The 19152-nt window shown below is 41.7% G+C and overlaps 1 protein-coding gene across 1 annotated transcript in view; it reads right to left on the reverse strand.

The window, feature by feature from the left end:
* Nucleotides 1-8565: 8565 nt before the first annotated feature.
* LOC134401584 (desmocollin-2-like) overlaps nucleotides 8566-19152 on the reverse strand; it is a 38409-nt gene continuing 27822 nt past the window's right edge. Inside the window, exons 14-16 of the mRNA XM_063130677.1 lie at nucleotides 16135-16280; nucleotides 9905-10174; nucleotides 8566-9211 (exon numbers count right to left, since the gene is read on the reverse strand). Coding sequence (XP_062986747.1) covers nucleotides 9014-9211; nucleotides 9905-10174; nucleotides 16135-16280 — 614 coding nt within the window. The 3' untranslated portion in view covers nucleotides 8566-9013. The remainder of the gene's footprint in view (nucleotides 9212-9904; nucleotides 10175-16134; nucleotides 16281-19152) is intronic.

Below are 19152 nucleotides of genomic sequence, written 5' to 3' on the forward strand. Positions count from 1 at the left end.
AGCGGGCGGGAACCGCGGCTGGGCGTGCGGAGGACTGCTGCTGCTACCACCGACTGTGACCAGGTGTGGCGGAGCTTCCCTGTCCGGCTCGGCAGCTGCAAGGGCGGCGGCGGCGCCAGTAGATTAGGAGGCGGCGACGAACTGCGAATTCTCCCTTTGGTTGTTTCTTTTCTCACCTCCTTAACTCCGGCTCCCTCCTCCCGTCGGCCAGAGGATTTTGCTCCTAGCAAAGGTGGGGCGATACAAAAAGGGCGGGGTGGCAGAGGCGCTTCTGAGAACACACTTTTAATTAGGAGCGGGCTCTCTCTTTTCTTTTTTCCCCCCTCTCCTGCTTTCTTTCTTTCTTTCTTTCTTTCTTTCTTTATACTTGGCCAAGGAGTTGAGCAGGAAACTCCCTCGGCCCCAACTCCGCCCCTGCGCTGGTTAGAGCGGAGGTGCGCCCCTGACGTGTCCACGCCCTCCCCGGCTGCGTCGAGAGCGCGAGCGAGGTTCACACGGGCAGGGCGAAGGTGCAAGGTGCGGCCTCGGCGTCCTGGCCTGAGCCTTTCAGGTTGCCTCTGACGTCCGGGGCTGACTCGTCAGGTAAACCCGGGCTCTGTCGACAACGCTGGTGTGACACCAACAGACCCTTCCCACCGAGGAAGCCTCTGCCCCGGCCGGCTCTCCTCCCGCGCCCAAGCAGCTATGTTTAGGGTGGCTGTTTGTTGAATTCCATTCCGAAGGAACACCTTGCCTACGTAGCCGAGTTTCGATTTGCCAGACCAAAGTTAATTTGCTTTATTGCTCCAGTTGTACCTCTTTTTTCATTGAGTGCAACCGGTTGGTAAGAGTGCACTATATATAACACAACCGGATTATCAATAATAATAGTTATCACACAATAGTAACAATAACTCTAAACAGGGTTATCAATAATATTTGCAGCACTCGCAATAATTCTAAACTGGATTGTCAATGATTATTATTATTTATTATTATTTATTTATATAGCACCATTAATGTACATGGTGCTGTACATGATATTTATAACTCAGGAGTAACAATAATTCTAAACAGGTTGATTAGTAATATTTATAAGTCAACAGTAACAATAATTCTAAACAATAGTTTTATCAATAATAACACAATCTGTTTCTGATTGGTTCTGGCTCAGCTTATAACTGATACTTTAGTACATTCTCATTAGTGACTGACAGGATACAGAGAACCAATACCATTTTTAAAGGAATTTGGCTTTATTATTCAGTGCTGGAATCAGACTAGAGTTAAACAAAGAGAAACAGTTCCTCAAAATATATTGGTTCTAGATGGAGATATCCATTTTTGCTTTGTAAAGTGTGATACTTCTGATGGTGTTAATTCTATATATAGTATGCAATCTGGCCATTATCACCCAATAAAAGATCAGAATAAACACTGCTCATTGAAAACCCCTAGACAAGTTTTCAACCATTTCATACCTGGAAAGGTAAAATACCTACATCTAGAAGTTTTCAGAGCACAGTATTTATTTTGATGGTCTTCCAGAGCACGTGCTTGCTGGTGTTCCTAAAATAGTTTCAATGTATTATTCAGTTTGAATTCACAAACTGGATTTTCTTTGTCTCTTCACAACATTTAAACAATTACGTTCTCTGCCCTGGTATTTACTGTGAAGTCACAGCAGCTTTATCATCCTAGTTTTTATTTTATTTTTTGGTCAGGCTATTTTTTAAAATTGTTCTTTCCCCTCTGTTGAAAGATATCCTTTTACTTAGGACATGTATCCAGAGTCATTCAAAATGAAGAATGCATAATATATGATCGTACCTAAGAAACTAATAACACTTTTATTTGTCCTTTTACTGATCGTTATCCCATCAAAGTGAATGACACATAGTTTGCCTTTTGTTGTGAGAATAATTGCACATAATCACCGAAATCCTTCAGTCCTTATTCTAACTATTAGCCTTACAGCTGAGTAAGACCATGGAAGTTTGCACAGTGATTTAATAGCACATTCTTTCTCTTGTAATTTACAAGGACATTGGCATCCCAGTCATTTACAGGAATAGTTGCAATAGACAGGATTGTGCCAATGTACTTGCAATAGAAGGGGTTGCGCAGCATAGACCATGACTGTGGTAGTTCTTCATTATTGCATTTATATCCCACCTTTTTCCTCCAAGGAATCCAAGGCAGCGTACATAATCTTCCTTCTCTTCATTTTACCCTCACAACAACAACCCTGTGAGGTGGGTTGGGCTGAGTGTGTGAGACTGGCCCAAAGTCACCCAGTGGGTTTCCATGGCTGAGTGGGGACTAGAACCCGGATCTCCCGACTCCCAGTCCAACACTTTAGCCACTACACCACACTGGCTCTTGTTGTGCTATTATTTTTATCCTATTATTAAATACCAGCCAACTGTGTTATTAAGGCAAGTGAGGTGTGGATGGGAAAGCTTATGAGTATAAATAGTGTCTTCTGGGTGTTCCATTGGGCATTGGCACAGTGTCATAACTGGGGCAGCTAGCCAGTGGGAGGGGCAGACACTTCAAGTGAGACACTCTAGTGCAGCAACAATTATTCCTCATTCTAAACAATTATTTTCTGATACATCAGGTGGAGAGAAGGATCCAAAGACTCATGACGCTGGTGATTCTGAATAGAATTATATCCCGTGTTATATTTGAACATGAACTTGTTGTTATATTGTGATTTATAATAAGTGCACTAACAATATTTAGATGTATTATTCTTCAAGTAGCTTGATTTGTACATTGTTGCTTATTCTGTCTAAATGGTGGCCAATGTTTGAAAATTTAGTCACTAGTCAATCACCTCCATAACTGTACTAAAACAAATTGAGCATTTAAACACACACTGTTGTGTGTGTTTAGTTAAGGGTCATCAGTAGGAAACACATTCTACCATTCTAAATGTCTAATGGGGAGTGTCATTCTAACATCCATAAAATAAAAAAAATAAAAAAACCACCTATCTCCCTGACATTTACACGTTTCAGAAAGAAGTGTTGGTTTTACATATGCCTCATCCCTCTCTTCTCATTTCCCGAGCTGCCCAAAGCTCAAGCTTTGAACTGGGAATACTCTGGTATGGGTCTTTAATAACTGTAAGGCAGGTAAATAATGCCAAGCTGACACGTGGTATTTGGTAGTTAACAAAATAATAAGTTTATTGTTATTTAAAAGTTTTAAATAAAAATATAATACTTTCAAACCTGCTTAATCTAAACTTTCCACACACCAACTACCTCACTCTCTTCACACCAATCCTAAATCCCTAGAATCCAAAGTCTTCAATAAACTCTCTCTCATCCCCCAAACTCACACACTTCACAAACTCCCAACACTCTCCTTATATACTCTTTCCCCACCACCACCTATTACATCATAAACCACAACCACTGAGATCTAATATTCCATACTTACCAGACTTACTAATCTAGACACATTGTTGTTATTAATATTTATATAGTGCCATCAATTTTCATGATGCTGTACAGAACAAAATAAAACAGAATACAAAACACCCTGCCATATGGCTCACATTCTAAAATCACAGAAACAAACAAACAGGGAGGGCACTATCCACGCAGGAATGCCTTTGCCATGACACCGGTATTTGCCTCGCTCTGGCAAAAAAGTTGGGGTAAATCCCTGATTTTACCTCACAGCTTCGCGGCAAAGCCCCACGATGGCTGCTGCATTGTATAACCGATGCAGCGCCACCATGCATTCACCGCCGGGCTTTTGGAGCATCTAGGCAGCCCCCAGGTCTACATTGCTCAAGCTTCAGTTAAAAACAAAAATGAGCAAAGTCAGTCTGAGAGAGCTCAAGTAATATTTCTATATATGGTACGTTTTACTGACTAAAAAGTGCTATACCTGCCTTCTCCAACTTGGCACCGTCCAGAGAGTTCATCCCTAATCACTAGACATGCTGGCTAGGAAGGGAGTTGTAGTCCATAACATGTAGAGGACAGCTGATTGGGGAAGACTGCACTATACCATACCGTCGCTTTTATGTAAAACTCCCAAATGCAAGAACAAGGAGGCACTAAAATCTATCAGGCAAGCATTGGAGAACTTGGTGTTTTTTTGGTTTGTTCTAATTAAGTAGACTGAAAGAGCTGTTCTGTTGTGATCACAGGTGTGACCTATAAAACCTACTGCACTGACAAACTGCCCACATTGCTAACTTGCCAGTGCTGGTAGCTGTGCCTAATAAGCCCATCATATCTGGAAACCAGAATATTTTTGATTTCTTATTTTATATTGCATAGGTTTATATACCACTTTCCAGTGATCTACTATCTACTATGATTACATGGTAGAACCATAAAAATATAACAAGAAAGTGCAATAAAATAACTGGTTGGGAATAAAACTATATTAGTTGGGTCACAGCTCAGAGAAAGCCTGCATGAAAGCCCCCCTATCGCATGGCCAAACAGCCCTGCTGATTGCCAGGTTAACAATATAAAAGAAATAAGTAGCACCACAGCTTGAGCAATGAATAAAACCCAAGCCACATAACATCCCTATTGAAACACTGCCCATGCTTGCAACAGAACCTACCAGTGAATATTCGACAGAATATATAAAAAATAAGCAAATTCTATAGTAGCTCCCTTTATTTTCAAATAAAAGCCACTTTATTATTCTTGTACAAAATGCATTTAAAATACGAAATTAAACAAGATGTTTATACGATGAAACACTTAAGAAAAATAGAGGTGGAAAGTACAAAACGATTTCATTTTGAGTCAAAGTGGTTTCTGCTGGTAATATAAACATAAAACATGATACATCAACTGTCTTTTGTAAAGTATTTATAAATATTTAATACAAAACACTTAACTACATATTAAATAATATTTCATTTTTCTTGCTTTCAAGCTGGCAAATTTGGTAATTCAGTACAATGGTTTACAAAATTTATTCTTTCAGGAAACCTTTCCATATCAACTCATCTGCCAAACAACCCAAGAGAATGTTTGGGCGTATTCTATACCACATCGTTCATGCAGGGCATGAGCCAGGCCTGTTATGCTTCACCATTGCTCCATGTGCCCTGTACACTTGTTTAGTGGTCAACAGGCTGTCTTTAAGAGAGGCTTATCTGCTACCATTAATCAAGGAATCCCTGATAAACAGGGGAAGGCACCAAATTTGTATACTGTAGCAAGAAGAAGTCTTATTAACATCATAGTTAAACAAATGATTTGCTAAACATGTATGGGTCATCTTTGTAATTCTTACAGCTTGTCCCCAGGTGCAGAACAAGCAAATGGAATAACCTGGTTAAGAGGGGGGAAGAGGGAACCCTGTGTAACCCGCTTCAAACAAACAAGAAACGGTAATAATTTGCATTTATATACAACACTTTCCCTGAGTGCTCAAAGCACTCCCATGCAATGCCTCAGCACCCTAATGTAGTGCAGTATTATTATCCCTACATTACAACTGGAGGCCTGAGAGATGACTTGCCAAAGGACACACACCCTCCCCTGGAAATCTCCACTTAACAATATTACCTGATTTAAGAAAGCAGAAAAGATATAACATGAGCTGATTTGGAATTGATATGTTATTTTATAGAGTTCTTTACTATGTAATATTTCTACTGCTGTCTCCCTCCACCCCTCACTATTATTTCTTAAACTGACTAAAAAAAATCAGAATACAGTTACAAGATTTCAATAAATTAAATTAACAATGCAGACATTTAAGTCAGGATTTTGGGAGGTGAGTTCCCCATTTTAAAAACACATCAATATTCTCAAGGAGAAGTATTCTTTTGAAGTCTTCCCTTTTTTCTAAGAATTTTTTATAGGATATTCTTCTTGGATATTAAATATTATACAATGGGGTGTAGCTCAATTAAAAACATATGTAATAGCCAAGCATAATAGTTAATCCTCTTATGGGGTAGTGCTTTATAGGGAACAATTCCTAAATTGGTTTTATAGCTGTTGCAAGTCGACAATGCCATTAAAGTTGTACTATTATGGAAGGAGTTAGGCTGTTATCTAAGCAGATTTAAACTGGTGGATGCCAAGCCCAAAACACACTAAAAACATAACTGAATAGAAATAGTTTTTACTTTAGAGTAGGCTTACATTTTAGTAAAATTAGTTCAGAATACCATACATTTGTTTTTGTTGCTTTTTGGTTTTGCTCTATACATTGCATCTTACAACCCAAACAATATATTGAACAGGCAATTAAGTATACATTAATTTTTACTTTTTCTCAAAACTTAACAAAAATTGCCATTTCTCCCATCTTTCCTATATCATTAATTTTTTCTTCATTTCTGCATCACCTCTTTGCTTCAGTTTGTACTTTTGTCTATTTAACTATATAGCTAAATTAGCCAAACCTGTCCACTGAAATCAATGCATAATGTAGTTGTGAGTAATTCAAGTTTCCATTGCTTTCAATCTTAATCATGATTATTGTTAGCTGGATCAGGGCCGGGATGGCCAAAGTAAGGACTGTTTAATATTGATTTACGTGTGTGTGTGTGTGTGTGTGTGTGTGTGTGTGTGTATGTGTTTAATATCTGTACATAAACCTTGGGCCTAAGTCTGTGCATTAAAATCCCAACTTTTAATAAAGCCCTGAATCTAAAAGTTATATTGTTAATCATTTAAGGCTTTGCACTGACTTGGAAAAGTGTTTAATAGCTTTTCGGGATACTGCAGATTCAGAAAAACTTATCAGTATGGAATGAAAGACTAACAGTCTATAAATATGGAGAAAACCTAATTTATAATAGATGAATCCTCAAACCAATCACACTAAAATATTTGGATTTAAGCAGGTTTAGTGCAATTGGCTTTGGGAAGCAAACTCCATGTAATACCAAATATTTCACTTTAAGTGATCTGAAAGATTCTTTTAAAAAAGCAAACCTGGTTCTTATTTTCCCTGAAACTGTGTACTTTTCTCTCAGTGTTCAAGGTCTTTAGGGCTCCATATGTAATCGCGACTCGTGATCAATATAACCAGTTACATCAACGTTCTGTTACTCTCCTATGAATAATACTGGAGTGTGTATAACAAAATACTGGAGCATAAACAAAACTAGAATATATTAAGTTGAGCCTTATAAAAACCATCGGATGTAACTATTAATTTCCAATGTAAAGAAATATATCAGCCATAACATTGCTTTAAAAATTTCAATAGGTTGGATCAAGACTTACAGCAGATTCGTAGAAATCAATAGGAAAAATGAGTCTACTCTAAGCATGACTATGTCTGGATTAAATTTAATGTTGTTTATGCGAATACATCTCTATCTCGCTGAAGGACAGATCTCAAAGTATAACAGGGGACATCCCAACAGTAGGGGCTACATGCCTCCTCTCCTTTTTTAGGAAACCAAATTTCCAGTACCATGCATTTGTCTCATGTTCCCAAATGAATTATAGGTACATAAATATATTCTATGAAAAATATGAAACCTACATTCCATCCGTATACATCAGGGAAATTCAAGCATGCAAATTCAAAGCATCCGACACCACGTGATATGGAGAGTCAACAGAGATTGCTTCTTCATATCTCTTCATTTGGCTCCCATTTTGCCCGAGATGGAAGGAGACAATAAGTGGTGAGAGATGCTGGCAGTTTTTCCTAACTTATAGCTGCAATTACAGTGTGATTGATGAAATATTTTATAACACTCAGCAGTATTTGTTTAGGGGACAAGTGCAGCAAATAACACTGTTTCACCTGGAATTAATTTAAAATATTGGGGTGAAATTTTAGCCCTTGTCATTGTTTTCAATGGCAAGTGAATGTCACACTTTCATTTCTATGCTTATTGCTGCAATTGCTTTAACAGATCCCTTTGGTCTTCCAGATTTGGTGTACAGAAATCCCTTACGGGGGAGGGGAGTTTAGCAATGCTAGATATATAGATGGAGACATTTCTCCCCTGCCCCCCACGCTCATTTATTTTCAACTTTAGGAGCTTTTGCCTAATTCATAGCATCTAGCATATCATTTATATTAATAACTAGCTCATTGACTGAGTGCTGTTCCTCAGGTAGCCAACATGCACCATATACACAAAAGGGAGAGGTATCAGCAGGCTTGGGGAGGAATCCAAAGTTTTCAAAAATACACTAAAAAAACTTGAGGAAAAAACTTCCTGAACAGCCCAGTGATGTAAGAATATCAGAAGAGCCATGCTGGATCAGACCAAGGATCCATTTAGTCCAGCGTTCTGTTCACCCAGTGTTCAACCATCTATCAACGGGAAGCTCACAAGTAGGGCATAAGTGCAACAGCACACTCCCACTCATGTTCTCCAGCAACTGGTGTACATAAGCTTACTGCCTCTGCTGCTGGAGAGGCTGAGCGTGTTCAGTGGCTAGAGAGGACTGAGTAGGGGAAAACCCAGAAGTGGGGGAGTGGAATAGTGGAACTTGGAAAGGGCATGGTCGGCTGTAACGTTTTGCTGCTTTAATTCAATCAGCCGATTCTTAAAAACAAAACAAAAACTTTGGTCTCATAAGAATATAAGAAATTAGCAACTATTTTAACACTTCTTTCTAAAAAACTAAAGGAAAGATTCAGATGAATCAAAACAAAGCTTACTACCACCCAGGCCCAAACAACCAGGAATTATTATTTTTTGGAAGCTTAGTTCCTAAAATGGAAAAGAATACACTTCACCTTCCTATAAAAAGTAGATACAGAAAAAACCAGAAAATCTGTTGCTATTAAGAAATAACTACAAAATTGTATTTACATTTGGTTTAAAAAATAGATGTTCCAATGTAAATCTAAGAGAGTGCATATTTAGAACAAATAGCACATAGTACCCTGAAGTTTTGGTACAAAAAGCTTGATACTGACAAACCTGATATTAGAATGTATTTTCATTAACTGCTCCCATGAGAAGAAAAAGAAAGAAAAATCTGCTGTATTCAGGTTTTAAAACAGCTACCCTGTGGGAAAGGGCGATGGTTTTCTGCAGTCGTCAGCAGACTTATCTCTTCACACAGGTTTCTGCTAATGTCCAAAACTTGGGTTCCAGCTGATCTAAAAAGTCAAGCGCCTCTTCTTCCTGCTGATCAATGCAGCAGCCTACAGAGCCTGCCGGAGATCCTCTTCCTTCATAGTTATATGAAAGGATATAGTCATCAGAATGCTTATGCTCTTCATCCTGTCCACACAGATATATTTTCTGCATAAGGGGAAAAACATGTCATGTTATTTTTTTCCCTTAAACTAATCTTAACATATGGCAAAAAATTTTTTTGTTGATTTACCTTTCAAGGTTTAATTTTTAATCAGTGTGTCCTCTAATGGATTCCTATATACAAAAAATGCACATGATTGGTCTATATCGTTCATTCTGTGAAAATTTTAACTTTTTTTTAAAAAAAAAACAAAAAACCACCCAAATAATTTGCCAAGAAAATGAAAATCATAATGGTCTATTATTTATTATAGATGGGTTTGGCTTCTGGTCTTCAGTTCATACCAGATACAGTTTCTCCGGCTGCACTAGCTAAGCAACTTCTACCATCAACAGTGGTGGCCAATAGTGGAGAAATACTGATAGATTAGGTCAAAAGTAGGAGGTTGGGAGAACACTACAGCCGAGTGGGGGAATCAAAAACAAAGCCAATAGAAATTGCAAAATAGAACAGTCTCTTCTTAAAACAATGTAACCATTTCAAATAGAGCAAAGTTCCCCCCACCCTTAAATCCAAACACAAAAAGGCAACTAAACAGTAACATTCCAAGCCACAGGATTAATTCAAACTAAATCCTAAACATTTCTTCAAAATATATCACCCAAAATTTGGATGATTAATATTCCCTCTAAGAAAGTGTAAGCTAAGAATAACTAAATATATGCTAGTATACTTACCTCAGTTAGGTGACAGTGTATGAAATTCTGCCATTCTGAATAATTGCATCTACATATATCCACCATGGACTGTCCATTTCCCCTTCCGCAGTCTAAGGTATGATGTCCCATTCCTTTGACAATTTCTAACGTGTGGTGGCCTCCTCCCTTAACCGATTCTGGTGTTTGGTGTCCCTTGACCATTTCACAGCATTCTTGTCCCCCTTTTTTTACAGCCCCTTGATCACAAGTAACCATGTTTCTTGTTTTCACATGAATTCTATTGGGGTCCTAAAAGAAAGAAAAAAAGAGCAAAAAATAATAGGGTGCTTGGAGAGAAAGGGTGACATCTGTGAGTTGATTTGTATATTGTCACAATTATGGAAATCCAGGGATGCAATTTCTGCTTCCATATTTTCTGCTGGTTTTTCAGGATATCCAAGCTCCTCCTCCGAAGACCTTACATTGGAGGCCGATCCAGTTAAATATCCCTAACTTTATTTAACACCCTCCACTGTTCGCTGATATCTTTTATTTATTCATTTATTTATTTACAATATTTATATACAATTCCGTATCTAAAATAGATTCCTGAGCGGTTTAACGATTTAAATGATTACATGTTTTGTTAAGTTCAGTTTTCTCATCTGAACCAGTTAAGAATTAACAGTGTCAAATATGTATTGTGGTCTACTGCAAGAAACTACCCTGTACATTCTGATGCCTTATAAATATCTGCTTTTCAAATTAACACAATAATTTACATTATCAATTCCTGAGATTATGAACTATGGTATTCAGGCCAATACATTAAACATGCCTTTTCAAGAGTGTGCTAAACCGGTGTCATTTTTATTTTGAAAGCAGCAATTTATTTTATTTATTTATTTATTACATTTCTATACCGCCCAATAGCCGGAGCTCTCTGGGCAGTTCACAAAAATTAAAAACATTCAAAGTATAAAACAACAGTATAAAACCATAATATAAAATACAATATAAAAGCTCAACCAGATAAAAACAGCAGCAATGCAAATTTACAAATTTAAAACACCAAGTTAAAATTCATTTATAGACTGTTAAAATGCTGGGAGAATAAAAAGGTCTTCACCTGGCGTCTAAAAGCATATAATGTAGGTGCCAAGCGAGCCTCCTTAGAGAGCTCATTCCACAGCAGGGGTGCCACAGCAGAGAAGGCCCTCCTCCTGATAGCCACCTGCCTCACCTCCTTTGGCAGGGGCTCGCGGAGAAGGACCCCTTAGAATGCCCTTAGGGTCCGGGCAGGTACATATGGGAGGAGGCGTTCCTTCAGATAGCCTGGCCCCAAGCCGTTTAGGGCTTTAAATGTTAATACCAGCACTTTGAATCGGGCCAGGACCTGGACTGGCAGCCAATGAAGCTGGAAAAGGACTGGCGTAATGTGGTCTCGTCGGCCAGTCCCTGTTAGTAACCGTGCTGCCCTGTTTTGTACCAGCTGAAGTTTCTGGACCGTTTTCAAAGGCAGCCCCACATATAACGCATTGCAGTAATCCAAACGAGAGGTTATCAGAGCATGGATAACTGTAGCTAGGTTATCTCTGTCCAGATAAGGGTGCAGCTGGTATATCAGCCTAAGCTGATAAAAGGTGCTCTTTGCCGCTGAGTTCACCTGTGCCTTAAGTGATGGTTCTGGATCCAAGAGCACCCCCAGACTACGGACCCAATCCTTCAGGGGGAGTGCAACCCCGTCCAGGACATGGCAAACATCACCTTGCCGGACAGATGAACCACCCGCTAACAGTACCTCCGTCTTGTCTGGATTGAGTCTCAGTTTGTTAGCCCTCACCCAGTCCATTACTGTGCCCAGGCACTGGTTCAGAACAGCCACTGCCTCACCTGGGTTTGATGAAAAGGAAAGGTAGAGCTGGGTATCATCCGCATATTGATGACACCTCAGACCACATCTCCGTATAACCTCCCCCAGCGGCTTCATGTATATGTTAAACAGCATAGGGGATAAGATAGAGCCCTGTGGAACCCCATGGCTTAGGAGCCATGGCACAGAGCAATAATCCCCCAGCACCACCTTCTGGAATCAGCCATCCAAGTAGGAGCAGAACCACTACAACGCTGTACCTCTAACTCCCAGCTCAGACAACCTATCCAGAAGGATACCATGGTCGATGGTATCGAAAGCCGCTGAGAGGTCCAGGAGAACCAACAGGGTCACACTCCCCCTGTCTCTCTCCTGACAGAGGTCATCCCACAGGGCGACCAAGGCAGTTTCCGTTCCAAAACCAGGCCTGAAACCCGATTGAAATGGATCTAGATAAGCCGTTTCATTCAAGAGTGCCTGGAGTTGTCCTGCAATCACCCGCTCAAGCACCTTTCCCAGGAAGGGGATATTAGCCACTGGCCTGTAGTTGTTAACATCCTCCGGGTCCAGGTTAGGCTTCTTCAGGAGTGGTCTAATTACCTCCTCTTTTAATGAGGCCGGCACCACTCCCTCTCTCAAAGAGGCATTTACAACCTCCTGGACCCAGCCGGCGATCCCCTCCTTATTTGATGTAATGAGCCATGAGGGGCAAGGGTCAAGCACACAGGCGGTCGACCGGACTTGGCCAAGCACCTTGTCCACATTCTCGGGCCTCAATAACTGAAACTCATCCAATAAAACTGAACCGGACGGCACTCTGAACGCCTCTACTAGTGGAGCTGCATTAAGTGTGGTGTCCAATTCATGATGAATCTGAGAGACTTTATCTTCAAAGTGCCATGCAAACTCGTCACAGCGCGCTACCGAGGGTTCAACTATCTCACGCCTTGGCCCAGAGTGTAACAGGCCATGAACCACCTGGAAAAGCTCCGCCGAACGACACTGAGAAGATGCAATGCTGGTGGAAAAGAACTGTCTCTTTGCCACCCTCACCACCACAGAGTAGGCTCATTAATCAGACCCATCACGAGTTTTCCTCCACCTGTGTTCCAGCCTGGGCTTTGACAGGAGCGACCTGGGCTTTGACAGGAGCACCAACCATACCAGCAGGAAAATCCCCCAGAGCCCTCTGGAATCCATCAGAGTCCATTAGCCTCCGGGGGCAGACCATTTTAATAGGCCCCCCACCCTTGCAGAGGGGAAAGGCCGCCGAAAGTCTAAACCTCAATAGAAAGTGATCTGACCATGACAAGGGGGTAGATGTTAATTCCCCCCTTTCAGATCACCATCCTCCTGCCCAGTTGAGAAAACCAAGTCAAGTGTGTGTCCCTTTGCATGTGTTGGGCCGATGACATGTTGAGACAGCCCCATGGTTGTCATGGCGGCCATGAAGTCCTGAGCCACCCCGGATACAGGAGCCTCAACATGGAAGTTGGGATCCCCCAGAACCATCATCCTGGGGGTCCTCAACACCAGATCCGAGACAACCTCGGTCAGCTCAGACAGAGAGACTGTTGGGCAGCGGGGTGGACAGTACACCAGCAGAATCCCTAATCTGTCTCAAGTACCCAACACAAAGTACAAACACTCCAGACCAGCACTCGACTGAACAGGAAGCCTAGAGAGGGAGATTGTATTTCTATAGACTACGGCAACACCCCCCCTCCTAGGCCCTCAAGTCGGTGCTGGTGCTCCACCAAATACCCAGGAGGGCAAAGCTGGGTGAGAGTAACCCCTCCCATGTTGCACTCTGAATCGAGATCAGGGCTCAAAAGTCAGCCATTTTGCCCACCACTACCACTATTTGCCCTCTAAGATTCTACAATAGCATGTTTCAAGCAGAAACCTGGTGCAAAACCTTGATCTAGATTGGGAGCAAAGGGCCCTGAAACACTATTCACCCTTAAAAATTAAATTTTATTTATTTACTGATTGCATTTCTGTATCGCCCAATAGCCAGAGCTCTGTGGGTAGTTCACAAAAATTAAAACCATCAAATAGAGAATAAAACAAACCACAATATAAAAAAACACAATATAAAAGTACAATATAAAAGCATAACAAGGATAAAACCGAGCAGCAATGCAAAAAAATTATACAGATTTAAAACAGCAAAGTCAAAATACCAAGATGATGAACTATTAACATACTGGAAAAATATAAAGGTCTTCACCTGGCGTCAAAAAGAAGATAGCCTGGCCTCCAACCATTTAGGGCTTTGAATGTTAATACCAGCACTTTGAATTGGGCCTGGACTGGCAGCCAGTGAAGCTGGAATTGGATGGGCATGATGTAGTCTCATTGGCCAGTCCCTGTTAACAAATGTGCTGCCCTGTTTTGTACCAGCTGAAGTTTCCTAATCATTTTCCAATGCAGCCCCAAGCATAACACATTGCAGTAATCCAGACAAGTGGTTATCAGAGCATGGAAAACTGTAGCTAGGCTATCTCTGTCCAGATAAGGGCACAGCCTAAGCTGATAAAAGGGATTCCTTGCCACTCAGTCCACCTGTGCCTCAAGTGACAGTTCTGGATCCAGGAGCACCCCCAAACTATGAACCCAATCCTTTAGGGGGAGGGCAACTCCATCCAGAACATGGTGAACATCACCTAGACAGACAGATGAACCACCCACAAACAGTAGCTCCCTCTTGTCTAGATTGAGTCTCAATTTGTTAGCCCTCATCCAGTCCATTACTGTGCTCAGGCACAGATTCAGAACAGCCACTTCCTCACCTGCGTTTGATGAAAAGGAGAGGTAGAGCTGGATGTCATCTGCATATTGATGACACCTCAACCCACATCTCCAGATAACCTCTCCCAGCGGTTTCATGTAACTGTTGAACAGCATAAGGGATAAAATACACCCCTGTGGAACCCCATGGCCTAAATGCCATGGCACAGAGCAATAATCCCCCAGCACCACCTTCTGGAATCAGCCATCCAAGTAGGAGCAGAACCACTGCAACACAGTGTCTTCAACTCCCAGCCCAGACAACCTATCCAGAAGGATACCATGGTCGATGGTATCGAAAGCCACTGAGAGGTCCAAGAGAATCAACAGAGTCACACTCCCGCTGTCCCTCTCCTAGTAAAGGTCATCTCACAGGGCAATGAAGGCAGTTTCCATTCCAAAACTAGGCCTGAAGCCCGATGGAAATGGATCTAGATAATCTGTTTCATTCAAGCGTGCCTGGAGTTGTCCTGCAATCACCTGCTCAAGCACCTTGCCCAGGAAGTGGATGTTAGCCACTGGTCTATAATTGTTAATGTCCTCTGGGTCCAGGTTAGGCTTTTTCAGGAGTGGTGTGATTACTGCCTCTTTTAAAGAGGCCAGCATCACTCCCTCTCTCAGGGAGGAATTTACAACCTCCTGGACCCAGCTGGTGATCCCCTCCTTATTTGATGTAATGAGCCATGAAGGGCAAGGGTCAAGCACCCAGGTGGCCAACCGGATTTGGCCAAGCCCTTGTCCACATCCTTGGGCTTCAATAACTGAAGCTCATCCAATAAAACTGGACCAGATGGTGCTCTGGACACCTCTACTAATGAAACTGCATTAAACGGGGTGTCCAATTCATGATGAATCTGGGTGACTTTATCTTCAAAGTGCTTTGCAAAATTGTCACAGCATGCTACCACAGGTTCCAGTCTCTCTCCCTGGCCCAGAGTGTAACAGGCCATGACCCATCTGGAAAAGCTCCACTGGACGGCACTGAGAAGATGCAATGCTGGTGGAAAAGAACTGTCTCTTTGCCACCCTCACCGCCACAGAGTAGGCTCAATAATTAGCTCTATCCCATGTTTGATCAGACTCAGCAAGAGTTTTTCTCCACCTGTGTTGTAGCCATCTCCCCTCTTGCTTCATTGGCCTTAGCTCAGGTGTATACCAAGGAACTGGCTGGGCTCCGCTCAGAGGGAGAGGGTGCTTGAGCACAATTGTGTCAACTGCCTGAATCATCTCTGCATTCCACAGAGCAACCTGGGCTTTGACATGAGCACCAGCCATACCAGCAGAAAAATCCCCCAGAACCCCATGGAATCCATTAGCCTCTGGGGGCAGCCTATTTTAATAGGCCCCTCACCCTTAAAGCAGGAAAAGGTTGCCGAGAGTCTAAACCTCAATAGAAAGTGATTTGCCCATGCCAAGGGGATAAATCTTAATTCCCCCCACTTTTACATCACTATCCTCCTGCCCAGTTGAGAAAACCAGATCAAATGTGTGTCCTGCATGCGTTTGGCCAAAGATATGTTGAGACAGCCCCATCTCTTAAGCTGTGGGCATCATCTAGTATTTGTAGGTACCTTAGATATAATAAATAAAAATAATCACTTACCATTAAGCACTCTTCTCCAGGTGCTTCAGTATTTGATATGATTAACTTCTGATTAGCTGAATCATCACACACATGCTTAAAAGTGCCCACAGGTGCACCTCCACAACAGCCACCACCACAACAGCCACAAAGTGTTATCAGGATTACTGGAAAGGAGGGGAAACAGACATAATGAGATGCCAGTACATCTATGTATTATTTCTTATTAGTATTTATTTCTTAAAAGAGCCTTGTTGTGACACCCTTACTCCAACTAGGGCGGCATACACACTCCATCCCACCGCCTCACCATTTATCCTAATAGTGACCCACGTTGCGTATCATGGTGGCAATTCCAGAGTTAACCCAACAGCACAGAACTTCTTGCTCACATGGAGGGCTTCTACAAATACAGGAGGCTCTCTTCTTTAGATGATTGCCCTCCATGAGTTGAGGGCAACCAAAAGAGACAGAGTGCTCACTTTCCTCATGTGTTGCCCTGTTTAGGTACAGAACCTTTGAATATGGCTATTGTCTTCAATGGAACCAGCTTCTAAGTTGGATGTGTAAGGATGTACATGTGCCATTAAAAACAAACAAGATAATTTGCTTTGTTACCATACAATATGCAAAGTCTTGCATTTAATAGTATCCCATTTTTTTAAAAAAAAAATACTAAGAGGGCTGGTACAGACATAATGTCAAACCATGGTTTAGAGTAGGGGTGGGCAACTTGTTGCCCTCCTGATGTTCTGGCCTATAATGACCATCAAACCTAACCAGCACAGTCAATGGTAGTTGTGGCCAGTTAGTGAACAAGTCAGGCTCAAGTATCACAGTTTGATCCTGGTTTGTTTGAACTAACCAGAGCAATGATGGGAGGATTTTTTTTTTATTTTAAAGAAGGAAGGTCACATTCCATCAGGGCTAAACTTTCACAGGCTGTCTGCCATCATTGGGGTGAAATATAAAACTGGGTGGGGCTGCAGCACCCCCTCTCTTTCACATCCACTCACACAACTCCCTCTTCATCACTGCTTAACTGTTTCCTGAATAGTAGGGGGGCAGGGGGTGGGGAGATCACAGGGAGAAGAGGTTTAAATCTCACCTTCCTGCAATCTCCTTCCTACCTTGCCACACTGCTCAGGAAACAGCCTAGCAGTGGCAAATAAGGAGGTCGTTTCACCAGCCAGACCCAATAAAGCTTGAGAAGCAGAATGCTCCTGTGTCTTTGTTTTGCCATCCCAATCTGTTTCCATACCATCTGATGAAAACTCGCTGCTTTGCCAGCCCCATATAACCCATCAGGCTGGAGAAGCAGCTCCCTCTTTGTTGCTGCCCAGCTGTTTCCTGAACAGTAGCAGGGTGGGGATCAGGGGGCACGCTCTGTCTCTGCTGATTAGGGGGCATGCTCTGTCTCTGCTGAGCTGTTTCCACTGCAGAGTTGAAGAGGGAGCCGACCTATTGGGAAGCCCCACCTGAAGGCGCCCCAGATGCCTTCAGGAAGCATCTCCCTATAGAGTCACCTTCCCTCACCGCCTGCTTTTCCCAGGGATGAGGCTTTGGAGAGGGGCCCTGGTAGGATAGCTGGGGAGGCCCAGTGAAGTGGATCCAGACTGCAGGCCAGAGGTTCCCCACCACTGAACTACAGGTTTAGGGTCAAGTCTGAACTGGTCTTCTAACTTGGCAGCATTTGTTCTAACAAACTGCCAGAGCTTGGATTATTTCAGAAACATCTAACCAAATGCTGTTACCCTGCTATGTAATCCACTCTTTACCCTAGTTAAAGGCTCCTAAATTACGATATTCCCAATTGGGAGTCTGGGAATGTACATATAGTATTATAATCAATGACGATATACCACCTTTCAACCACCTTAAAAACAGGGATAACCACCACATTCACTTACCAGTTCTTTTCTTTTTTTTAAGAATTTTAAAAATTTATTTTACAAGTATTAGATCATACAAATAATTAATAAATAATCAATTATTCAAATTCCATTTTACACGTCAAAATTACAGTCTATACTGTAATATAGAGAATGTGGATTAACACTCTCTTGCACTTTATTGGACCAGTACGTAATTAAAAAGTGTCAATTTTTCAACAAAAGAATCATAATCATTTACCAGTTTTAACCTAATAACCTGCCACCACAACCAGTCAAGTTTCTATAGCATTAGTATATTGCTAACATTTAACTTTTGTAAACCGCCCAGAGAGCTTCGGCTATGGGGCGGTATATAAATGTAATAAATAATAATAAATAATATTAATATTTATAATGCTGCTGCTCAACTAGTAAGCTGACATCTAATATTGCATGGCCATAGACCTACAATACAGGAGATGAGGGAAGACTGTGTAAAAGACTTTTGTTTGCCCAACTTTAAAGAGGTGGTTATTTTAAAAGGATATCTACATTTGAATTTAATTTTAATATGTGTAAATTATTGTGTCGTATGTTGATGATGCTGATTTTAAAGGAGAGAGCTGGAGGGCCGCATGGCAGGGAGAAGTCTGGAATAGAAATGTAGTAAATACAGATCTCTTAATCAGCAACTTTGGTATAGTAGCTCCCCCCCCCTTCAAAGTTTGTCACCCAGAATTCCCTGTCGTTTGGAAATTTGGAATGGAGTTTGAGGGTGGTGTTGGGGGTAAACAATATGGTTCAAACAAGGGGTGATTATGCTGCCCTTGCTTGCCCTTGGTGAGCATGATGAGCAACCAGCCTCCCTCCTTACTTACAAGCTACTGAGGTGGGGGTTGTCAGCTGTATGACCAAAGAACCATGCAAGGCCAAAGCAGGGGCAGGAAAGGGTGCCAGGTGCTTCTAACTGCCCCCGTGCCTCCGCATTCTGAAAACGAGACACTTGCAGAAACCTGTTTCCACATGAAGCGTATCACTAGCGGTATTGGAGTACCTATGCATTTCATTGAAACAACCTGAGTGAGTGTTAAAAGAGATTGAAGCACGGTTGTAGTATTTTGTTGGCTTACTTATTCAACTGTCAATTCAATGCAATATTTAATGG

The sequence above is a fragment of the Elgaria multicarinata genome, chromosome 7 (genome assembly GCF_023053635.1).
Source record: "Elgaria multicarinata webbii isolate HBS135686 ecotype San Diego chromosome 7, rElgMul1.1.pri, whole genome shotgun sequence".
NCBI lineage: Eukaryota > Metazoa > Chordata > Lepidosauria > Squamata > Anguidae > Elgaria > Elgaria multicarinata.